Source organism: Sinohyriopsis cumingii, chromosome 9, assembly GCF_028554795.1.
Source record: "Sinohyriopsis cumingii isolate HCF-2022 chromosome 9, ASM2855479v2, whole genome shotgun sequence".
NCBI lineage: Eukaryota > Metazoa > Mollusca > Bivalvia > Unionida > Unionidae > Sinohyriopsis > Sinohyriopsis cumingii.
Window position 1 is genome coordinate 79,998,306 of NC_142969.1, and position 12,088 is coordinate 80,010,393.

General features: G+C 33.8%; 1 protein-coding gene and 1 non-coding gene across 8 annotated transcripts in view; one reads left to right on the top strand and one right to left on the bottom strand.

Moving 5' to 3' along the window:
- The window catches only part of LOC149792096 (MAM and LDL-receptor class A domain-containing protein 1-like), a 43,784-nt gene extending 38,161 nt beyond the window's left edge, over positions 1 to 5,623 (bottom strand). For 6 of the 7 annotated variants that reach the window (XM_089970610.1, XM_089970615.1, XM_089970611.1 and 3 more), the window contains exons 1-2: positions 5,426 to 5,623; positions 4,677 to 4,866 (exon numbers count right to left, since the gene is read on the bottom strand). In XM_089970610.1, coding sequence (XP_089826736.1) covers positions 4,677 to 4,755 — 79 coding nt within the window. In that variant the 5' untranslated portion in view covers positions 4,756 to 4,866; positions 5,426 to 5,623. The remainder of the gene's footprint in view (positions 1 to 4,676; positions 4,867 to 5,425) is intronic. The other variant, XM_089970609.1, reaches the window with a different exon arrangement.
- Trnap-cgg (transfer RNA proline (anticodon CGG)) lies at positions 5,423 to 5,499 on the top strand. Its single transcript has one exon. It is a non-coding gene; the product is annotated as a tRNA-Pro (tRNA).
- Positions 5,624 to 12,088: the final 6,465 nt, after the last annotated feature.

The following is a 12,088-nucleotide window of genomic DNA, read 5'->3' on the forward strand; positions in this document are numbered from 1 at the left end:
ACAGAAACTCGTACCTAATGCAGAATTATGACACGCGGTTGGAAATTTCATATCTTACACCGACTTATGTCGATTATTCTACAGAGCAGTGAATTATTCCAGTTGAACGCCAGTAAATATTGGGGTTTCTGCCATTTATTAGTAAGCCTTTCTTAAATTGACATTTCTATATTTCATATCTTGTAAAATTGGAAATGGGGTAAGAACATCAAGATTTATAAATTAGATATTTTGCAATTAAAAATTTTTAAAAAATAATTAGATCAAACAACGTTTCACTCTTAAAAAACCCATTTATTTTCGAAATATAATTACCATATCTGGGAAGTTTCTGTCAGCTTCTGAATTGGTGTCAAATAAAAGGGGCTGTCGGCATCCATCATTTCCAAGAGCCTTCGTTTCAAATATTGCATGTAAAGATGAACTGGATCTCGCTCCGGTGTTGTTTCAGTAGAACAAATGCGACGTATTGTTGATCTGTAGTCATCCTTCCCAGTACCGTCAAAGGTTTTGCTATCCCTCTCAGCATATTGAAGATATTTTGTACCGGTTGAATCGGTGAAAACTGATACATCTCCAAACTTTAATTATCTATGCTAGTCTCGGCCTCTAAATCCAAACATTTTTCCAAAAAAGTAGAATAGTGAAAATTGCAATTCAGCTGGCGTGAGAGAGCCCATTTCACCGGCTGAAAATAAAGCTTCTTCGTCATTTTGGCTTATCGGCTCTGATGCTCTTGCTTTTCTTCCAAAACCAGCTTTTTTCAGCTGCATTTTTTTTAGAATTTATTGTTTCGGTTGATTTCTGAAATTGACTGTCTGTAAGAGAGACTTGATACCCTTTAGCCTTAAGATGTCGTTCTATGATGTTTCTTATGGAATCTAAAAAGCATGGCTCATACACAGAACTATTGTCTTTGCGAATCGTTATAAACATTTCGGCTAAATACGTGTTTAAATGATCCGGAATGATATTTTCAATGCAGCGTGTCTCACGTTTGTTTTCATACAGCCATTGCTGCACATTTCTGATATGACGCTCAGTAGCCTGCTTTGTTGAAATTTTCTTTTGGGATTCTATGAATTCATCCACATTTTCAATTTTGACATCTCTACCCTCAAATGGCTGAAACAACTCGTTTACTTCATCCGCGGACAAATTAAATAAATCAAAAGTGCTGGCGTCTGCGTCCATTGTTTGTTTACAGTAGAAAGTAGTTCTTTCTTCACGTAAATGCTATATGTGTATTGTCGCGCTCGTTCAGTATCGGGGAATATTGAACGATTCTGACAATGTAAAGTTAACCGGGAAAAAAATGAGCATATAATAATATCTGGTACATAATTTGTTATCCATGCATCAAAGTATTTCCAAAGGTCTTCCACTGGTGGACAATCATACAATTGGTGTTCGATATTTTCAAATGTGCTTTTTACAAAAAAGTACGTGTAATATTAGCAATGAATTTAGTTTTCAAAAATTGATTTCTTACAATAATTCTGTACATGAATTTAGAATGAAGACCAACAAGTTATTTATCTTAAATGCACGTCTTTGCTAAAATTCGTAATGAGTAATTCTTTTTACTCAGCTTTCATTACTACGAGTGTTCCCCTTCTTACGACTCAATGGTCATCAATTAAGTAACCGAAAAAAGCAAGATCAACAAGTTTTGTAAAACGTAGCAAATAATTTAGTTATCAATGTTCCAAATGAAAATGTGAGAGGAACTTTCCGGATTATGAAGTGAATCGAAAATAATCCCGATAAAGTTATATGAACGTCCAAAAGAATTAAAAGTTCCGTGGGAATTTCAAAACCGGAAATATGCTGGTCCGCCAAGAATCGTGACGTTGTAAAAATGGCTTTGTCCAGGAATCTTTTCAATAATTCACAATAGTTTCAGAATAATATTATAGTTAAAATAATGACCACTTTCTCTTTCCATTAAACAGTCCAAACAATTGGTTTTCCTCTCGAATAATTGGTTTTCCTCTCGAATAATGTATAAGTACACCCTAAAATACGTCTGTAGACTTACAACAGGAAAACAATAAAAATAATGGCTCCAAAATAGAAATGAGTCTCATTGTTCAGGTCTCTCTTCATATACTCCTTCTATTACGAATTAATTTCAAATCATACTCCCACGTGACAGATCACACTACTCAGTTTATTTCTAGAATGCCTGTTCATGTGATCTAACCCAAACAATGAGAAATTACATTAGATCTGTCCAAACTCCACGAGCCAAAGCGAAATTAACCCAACGTCGTCAACAAATCTTATTATCAGTAATAGTAAACACATACGTAAGCATCTATGTAGAGATCCTATGCAACTTTACGCTCTTAATATTGGTAAAACAGGTCCTTGTCACGTAAACAATATAAATAAATATGATGAGAAATTACTGAAATTTACAACTATGAATAAAAATTACAAATATTAGCTCAATTATGTACCAATATAACATCCGTACTAGATAATCATTTATTTATTTTTTCCAGTGACCGGCTAATTTTTTTAATTATTTAGAAATAATTATTGTTGATTATCAAAAATGTTTTATGACACATGTCACTCCATTGGAATGCTGTTTTGTATAGGAATGAAATCCGTTAATATCAACAAGGTTTCAGACAAGACAACTTTAGGCCAGGAATATATGTCGCCCAAAATGTATTACGAATAAATTTACCAATCTCTGCTAAATTTCTCTCATTTGATTTTAATATCCTGATTCCTCCCAATTTTCCAATAACTTGTTTCCTTATGATATTCTACCAAGTCTTAATTCATTTGCAATAAAACGTTTAATCCAAGTGATATTCATGAACAGAATAAAAGAGTCAACATAAAAAATGCCTAGACCACCGTCTGTAGATGAGGTGACATGTATATATCTATCAGTATTTGATAATAACCTGTTTGCTTTAATCACTATTGTTGAAATATGGCATGATATTTTAGCTTAACATTGAATATAAATACGGCAGGATAATGCTTCTACAACGAAACATTCCGCCTGTATAGTCTCAAAAGTGGCTTTTAAACTGGGACATATTTTTCCATGAATAAATTTTCCTTGACTTGTGAACAAAACTATATTGGTATTCTTATATCAAGCGACCAAGAAAGCAAATGGAATAGTTTCAAAATTTAAGCTTAATATGCTGTCATAAAAAAAATATAAGTATCAAAGACCTTTGGCAGAGAAAAATAGGAAATTGATTTTATAGGCGTCATAATCGAAACATATCAAAATACCAAGTGTCAGAAGGAGTTCTTGAAATAGATTAGATATGTCAGTATTTCATACTTGACCTTGTCTAAAATCAATTTAACTGTTTACCTGACCAGGAACAATTATTTTTGAAACAACAGAATACATTGCTAAACTTGTTCTATGAGTGTGGATTAAATATTCACATTATCAATAACGTAAACATGTTTACCTGAATTCGAGCTAAAAATACAGTCTTGGGTCTCACCCAAGGAACTTCTAGAATGTAAGTTTCCATTCAGTGACAGAGTATTTTCAGAAAACAGAAATTGCGACCTAGGTCAATCAGAGGGGTATATAATCTTGCTTATCTAAATAATTACTCGTGCTTGAACATATCATCCGAAGCAGCATCAGCCTTATTGTGGTCTTCAGTTTCTGATGGGGGTAGATTTATTTATTCTAATTATTATTCACTGGAAATACAAGGTACTTATTAATAATACTCTTAGACTGGAACATTAATTTGGAATCATAGTGAATTTGGACACGAATATTTTTGGATTATGCTATTGTGATTCATCAAATGACTGTTATCATATCACCAAAATTCAGGTACATTAGCACGTTCAATACTACAGGCACATCAACATATTCAGAATGTAACTGGATTAGAATGTCACTGCTACTCAACTAAAACTTTATTCCCTTTGTCTTGTGATAGAACGTTTAGGACTATCTTGAATTAGTTCATAATGTTGTACGTCCCTTTTAAATTTTTACATTGTTATTGAATTTTACAAAACTTGTTAGACCGCTCCGATGACATAGTGGTTTAGCATCTGCCTAGTTAGTGGGATGTCGCGGTTCGAACCATAGCTGGCAAAAATAAGACTTGTAAAATGGTACTAGCAGAAGCATCACTTGTGTTAGGACTGGTCGGACTGGTGTCAGAATAATATGGCTCGGTGGGACATCATGCTACATGTCTGCGGCATGATGTCCCAGAGCTACACATCAAATAAACTGTCACACTGTTAACAATACAAATTTTAAAGATACGTTAAAAATATAAAAAATGCACACATACAAAACCTGTTGGCTTTCTGTTGCTAAGTGTAAGACCATGGAGTCGTAACAATATATGCGAAGTGATTCTATACGTTGCAGTGCAAAATAGAACAGTAAAAACGGAAAACTAAGTAAACATCTGCGATCAAAGCAGCATTATATTTTTGAGGATGTTTGGCCTATGATAAGCATATTAAGCCTATGAGATAAAATATCTTAGCATGTTACACTAACAGTACTTTGTGTTATGTTCCCTTATGACACGCGCAAATGGGTGTTATCAACCCTTTGTGATCTAAACAAATATTATCTCTATCGAGTAAGGACAACATTGAATGTTAACTATCCTGTGGGATGTCAACGAATAAGTATAACCTACCCTGTGTGACGATTGCTTCCGCATGGCTGTAGACGATGACAACTAACATGGATAACACAGCTGCATTTTTGACCTTCATTGTTGCCTCAGCTCATTCAATCGCGCACATCAACAAAGCGTTATGATATCGTCGTTGCATGCGTCCATTTGGAACATGTCAGTGTCATAATAATAAAATCCCGTCCATCAACTGCTTTAAAACAATATCAGGATATGTTATTGAATGTTTTCACTTCCGGAAGCCAAAACAGAGACATCGCTTATTTGTGCAAACAATATACACATTTAAATATATCTGTTGAATAGTTTTCTTCCTGGTTAGATGAAATACGTTTTCTATGTCATACATGAAACAAACTTGTACATAAACAGATATAGAAAAGTGAAATTGCATTGTTTAGTAAGCAACATATGGTTAGCTTTTTGTTGCCTAAATAAAAGTATATGTGAAAATATATTCTATGAATTAAGTTAAGAAGCTGGCAGTACTGAGATAAATGTACTCGCTCTTCAGGTCAAAATATAATACAAATAAAAATAGTGGTAATGCTTGTCAAAAATTACAATGTACTTGTTTTGAAAATACTTATCTCAAGTATGTGGATTCTTATTGTTATCTTGTATTACTAATTTCATCAAATATCAAAAGGACATGTTATATTGATAGCATTTTCAAAATAGTATCAACTTCAATCTTCGAAACCTAAAATTCAATATTAGCAGGCGAAGTTTATCAAAACTATACAGACCGTACCGGTGGCCCAGTGGCTAGAGCGTCCGCCTCGGATGCGGGAGGTCCTGGGTTCGATTCCCGGCCGAGTCACACCAAAGACTTATACAAATAGTGCTAACAACTGCCTCGCTTGGTGCTCAGCATTAAGACGTTTGTGTTAGGACTGGTCGGCCTGGTGTCAGGATAATGTGACTGGATGGTACATCGTGCTAGGGCATGATATCCCGGTGCTAGACATCACTATAGACTAAAAAGGATGTTGGATGATTGACTCATGAAACACTTCAGCTTGAAGCGGCAGGAATAGATACAGGACTTTTAAATACAATAGTGAGTAATTTGTCTATTTTAAGAGACGGACGTATGCAATCTAGACGAAGGAAACAACAATTATTAACACTCTATAACATTAACAATCTTGAACATCATACACATTTTAACATGTCTTGCAGTTGTCACTGAATGGTATGTATTTAACTGTATATGAATGAAATTTATTCATGTTTCTTTGTCCCGTACAGCTTTACCCGAGGGTGATTTATTTTTTGCCTTGGTTATCTAATAATGCTGCATTCGGTTTACCCACTGCTGCATACGCAAAGTGACTGCTGCGAGAAATCGGATTACCTCAAGTTTTCTGGACACGGATTTGACCACAAGAAGGTTACTGAGAGAGGAAATTATTGATGTATTATCACAATACAAGTTTTGTCAGGAAGCTGACTACTTTTGGCACGCAATCTTTAGCTGTAGATGGATGTGAAATATGTCTTCCTATCTATATTATCCGACATAATTATTCTGTATGTTGGATGTTTCAGAAAGCACTGTGAATTTTACAGAGGGTCAGACCTACATCACACAATGCCATGGTATCGGATGGACTGAAGTCGATTTCAAGTTGGCCATTTGTATGGCATTCAGACAAGTTGAATTCAATTATATGCTGAATGCATTAAATGATAAGCAATATTCGAGTTCTTATAATCCAGTGAGAATATTCTTGTCGGACACAATTTCATGTACAACGTAGTTATTTTAATAATAATCTTGTACAGTAGTTCTGATAAAACAATTTAATGTGGTACGGAGCCAATCCATGTGCGTGTTCGTATTATTTGTATATAACCGTAATTACTGAACTCAATCATTATCTTTAATCTGCCACACGGAGACTTGTGGGGTTTCGTGTAACCGGATGTTGATACTGACATTCACCCGGATGACTGTATTTGTTTCTTGCAGTGAGGGGCCAAAGCTTTGGTGCCAAATGGTCTGCAAGACCTCGGGACGCTCCAGACGGATCCTTCGGCAGACCGGGAGAATTGAATCACGCGTGGTTGCTCCATTACATTTCGGCGAGAATCGTGGAACCAGAAATAAACCGTGATCGTCGACTGGGACTGGACACAATGATATACAGGTATGTTCCACTTTTTAATAAGTATTATTCAATATCACTATATGGGTGAAGCTGTAATTCAATATCACTCTGAGAGTGAAAATGAATTATACATTCATTTAACTTGCTGATGAACCTTACGTTATTAATATCTGTGTATCAATTCTATATACTGAGCATCCATAGTGTTAGATCCATGTATGAATCATATTTGTCAATAAATGCTTTGCATTGATCCTCCCTAGATACATGTATCAGTCATATTTGTAAACGAGTCTCGTAAGTCGATTCTAGTCTGACTACTCGTTGAAGCTACGTGATGCTATTAGTTCCATTTAGAATATATATTTTTCTTATTTTCATTGTCGATCTCTGTGTGCATCATTCTGTAAATCCATCGTTGGATTTTAAACACTCACTTATGCTGGCAGATTCAATAATCTTTCAATTACGTTATAAATAAACACCTCATTCACGACCTTGTTTTCGATCTCATCGCAGGATCGAAGCCCATCCTCGCCTGATCCTGAGATGATCAGAAATTACTCTCAGTGCCGTTTCCAACTGTTATCTTAGATTTACTGTTTTGAGGAAAGAGTGATGCAATTCAAAAAGACAGAATTCTACAAAATGTATGCTAAATGCCTACCACACACTGAACCATTTCAAAAACATACTCAAATCGCGAATGCTTTCATTGTGCGCCTTCCCTCTCTCTCTCTCTCTCTCTCTCTCTCTCTCTCTCTCCGCCTCACTGCTCAAAACAAGCATTTAAAAATCTTTGCTTTATTGAGGATAAGTAGATGCAGTAAACATATTTTTGTAATTCTGCCTTTCACGATTCTATTAATAATGGGTACTCTCCTTGCGTGTTTAAAAAGGTGTGAAATTAAGGACAATCCATATTGCTCACTCTTATCAATATTTAAGTCATTTTTAATATACTTTCATTCACTTTGGTTTCCAGTGTTTCATACATTGGGTATGTTGAACGTTAGACATATGTGCCTTAGTAGCATATCAAACATTGAAAACTGGGTGTCGGCGACCTATATTACTGCTAATAACTGTCATCTACATTTCGAGATAGATTAGTGCACACACTTAAACGGAGAGTTAAAGAAATCCGACCAGACGGGTAAATGCCAATTAAGATAAAGAGATGACAAATATCTCTTGGGTTAGCTAATCCCAATTCATTAAATAATTCATTAGCTAATCCCAGGACACTACAGATTCCAATAGTTAATCTCAACTCATTATAGACATTATAAAAGCCTACGTCATTATACAATCCATTAGTTAATATCAAGTTATTGCATAGTCTATTAGCTATTTGCAAATCATTAAAATATCCAGGAGATAATACCAAGCGATTTTACAGTCTATTAGCTAATCCTACATAACTGCACAATCCATTATTCACAGGTCATTGCAAATACCAACAGTTTACCCAGTCATCTCACAACCCCTTAGTGAATAATAGTCATTACTCAATCCATGAGTTAATCCCAAGTCAGAGTACAATCCATTACTTAATCACAGTCATTACACAATCTATTAGTTAATCAGAATTCGTTTTACATATTAGTAGTTAATCCCAAGTCAGAACATAGTCATAACATAATTCATTATTTAGTACAATATCAATACACAATCTATTGGTTAATTACAAGTCATAACAAAATTCAATAGTTCATCCCAGTCATTACATAATCATTTAGTCAATCATGCTTCTTGCCCTTTCCATTAGCTATTGTCTGTGATCACACAGTTCAATAGTTAGTCACAAGTTATAGAATAGTTCATTATTTAATGCCATGTCATTACCGAATCCATTAGTTAATCACAAGTGATTATGCAATCCTTTAATTAATACTAGGTCATTGCAGATTCCATTAGTTAATCAGAAGTCACTACAAAATCCAATATTTAATCACAAGTCATAGCATAATGTATTAGTTAATCGCATGTCATTACAAAGTCCAATAGTAAATCCTTCTCTTTTAACAATCCACCAGACATTCCTAGCATTGCACGATTCATTATTTAATTCCTGTCACTACACAATACATTTTTGTCCCATGTCATCGAAAAATCCAATAGTTAATAAGACATCATTTCATAATTCATTAGTTTATAGCGAGTCGTTACGCAGTCCAATAGCAATCTCAAGGCACTGCACAATCCATTAGTTAAATAACAAGTCATTACAAAATCCAATAGTTAATCACAACCCATTACAAAATCCAATAGGTAATCACAAGTCATTACAATATCCAATAGGTAATCACAAGTCATTACAAAATCCAAAAGGTAATCACAAGCCATTACAAAATCCAAAAGGTAATCATAAGTCATTTCAAAATCCAATAGGCAATCACAAGCCATTACAAAATCCAATAGGTAATCACAATTCGTTACAAAATCCAATAGTTAATCACAAGTGGTTACAAAATCCAAAAGGTAATCATAAGTCATTTCAAAATCCAATAGGCAATCACAAGTCATTACAAAATTCAATAGGTAATCACAATTCGTTACAAAATCCAATAGGTAATCACAAGCCATTACAAAATGCAATAGGTAATCACAAGCCGTTACAAAATCCAATATGTAATCTAAAGATGTATTCCACTATCCATTACTTTATCCCAAGTCATGACATGGTACATACAGTAATCCTATACATTGCACAATCGAATTAACCATTTGATTAGTTATATAGAAAATACAAAGGTTATTCACTTCATTCTTTTGAATTTGAATTACTTTATTCACGATATTTATAGGAAAATGAGCCAAGCGAGATGTGTCATCGTGTAAAAGTACCAACAGAGAAATAAACACAAACAATATGTCACCTTGAAAATAATATTTGATCTTTAAACTTCAGAAGAAGATAATAAGGTCAAGTTTATAAAATAGAATTATGTCAATAGATTTCTCTCTTACGAACATCTATCGAACGACTTTTTTTTCAAAGCTAATACATGCAAACCAAATGTTCGATTTCATGTAATATAAAAAAATAGAGTTTTCTTATATACGGTTTTATAATTTCCTATTTACAACAACTTTATACAATGGCTTAAATACCAAAATATCCAAGAAAAATGTATTCAGAATATTACACTAAATTATAATTGACAAATGTAATGACAGTGAACATGTAGAATAGATACAAATGTGTGCAATATTATCTAAGATCCAATAAATGTAATACTTTTAATGAATGTTTTAAAATGCGTAGAGTTATATAATCTACAGCATCAGCATCATCACAGATGACTTAGCAGCCAATTCTCTCCATTTTTCCATGTTCTCTACTGCCCTTTGGCAATCTCCAAATTCCATGCCTGTCCACTTTTTAATGTTGTTTTCCCACCTCATCTCATTTCGAAGGTTGGAATCATTCTTTGTAGATATGATGTGAGTGTCCATGTTTCACAAACATACCGAAAAATGGAGTAAAAACACTTGTTATAAATGTCTTACTATATCTCCATTCAGTAAATCAGGTGAGCTCAGACACAATTTAGTATTGATATCATTTAGATAATGGGCAAATAATACAGAAAAACAGATGTTTGCATCGCCTAACTACTTGATTGCAAGTAAATAGCCACGATATTTATATATTTTTAATGTGATAGATACAAGACTTAATATAGATATAAACACGTTAATTATCCACTTCAGTATTTCCCCTTTTGTCGCAGAGTTAATATATTTTCTCTATAAGCCAGCTCTCCATATCCAGTCGAAAGCCTCAAAACAATGTTTTCTCTTTAGTAATTGTATTAAGGAATAGAAGGTAAAACTATTATCAGTTGTGGAGATTGCTTTACGAAAACCCGTCTGTGACTCAGATACCAACCGTTTACTTCTAGTAGAGAGCAAGTCCTGTTGTTAAAAGAAGCAGTAAAGACGTTCCTAAGGCAACTCAAAAAAGTAATAGGCCTATAACTGTTAGGATCTAATTTATATCATTTTTTTGTAGTGGTTCAATGAACCATGCAGCCCATGTTTCAGGAATAACATCTATTTTTAGCAAGTTTACAGGAAGAGGAAGGTAAACTTATCATGTACATTTATAATATTCATTAATAATGGAATCTGCTCTAGGTGTCTTATTTGATTTCAAATATCTCAGTACATTCTGTATCTCCTTGGAAGAGATTGGATAATTTAGTACTGTCTAACGCTTAATATGTAATGGTTCCTCATTGTCATTTCTCTCCTCGTTATTCTCATGGGATGAGTGTGTACTCCTAAAATGATCATTAATGCCGTTCAATTCGATAAATATGAAATCATTTGCTGGAATCTAATTACTTATAATTACCCATTATTGAGCTACACTTGTTTTAAACTTTCTAACTTTAACTTCACTTTGCTTCCTATGAAAGTTGACAAATTTTCTGATTGTTTTCTATCATTGTTACTAGCAAAAATTATGTGATTCTAACTTTGGGAGGTTCTTAGTCTTGGGTGAAATTTTAGCAGTATGATATTTATTTATAGTGTTATGTACATCTATATTTTTGGTAACTTCTGGCATATGATTTTATGTTATTGTTATAATTCTTATCCATGATTGTGATTTCTATAGATTACTTTTATTATAAATTGTGTACGTGATTCGCATCTGTTAAGAACGCACATTGCATAGAATTTATACATAGATGTTTACGTCCGTGTTGACAGTTAGCAATTATAATCGTAATAATAGGACATTAAACAAAGTCGCCAATGGCGCAGTTTTCAGTCACTAGTGAGATATGGAAGTTTCGAGAATAATTATGTGGTCTTCCATTTGTTGCACGAAATTGTATGCAATCACATGAGGTCTATTGCGAAATACAGTCGCAAAATAAGGTGTATCAAAGAGAAAATTAAGCATTTAGTTTCATTCCGATTTCTCGAGTCATCCATACTTTTTCTGTTCCTGATGTCCGCAGACGTGTTTTACGTTGTACTTAGATATTTTTCCAGAGGAAAAACATTTGTTTAGACTGCTCAGTGGTGAATGAAAGTGCACATTATTTGGACATAAATAACAGTTATAAATTATTCCAAAGAATTCTGGAAAACGCCTTCGTCACAACGTCATGCTTATTGAAGCACCAGTACATATCCTGTAATGGAAATTATAAGGGACTTTTCACTCGTTTAGGATTTTCATAGACCTTAGTAAGGACTAACTTGGATTCACTTCAATATACCGTAATTTCCTATCACATTTTACATTTATCAATTTAATAATCAAATAGT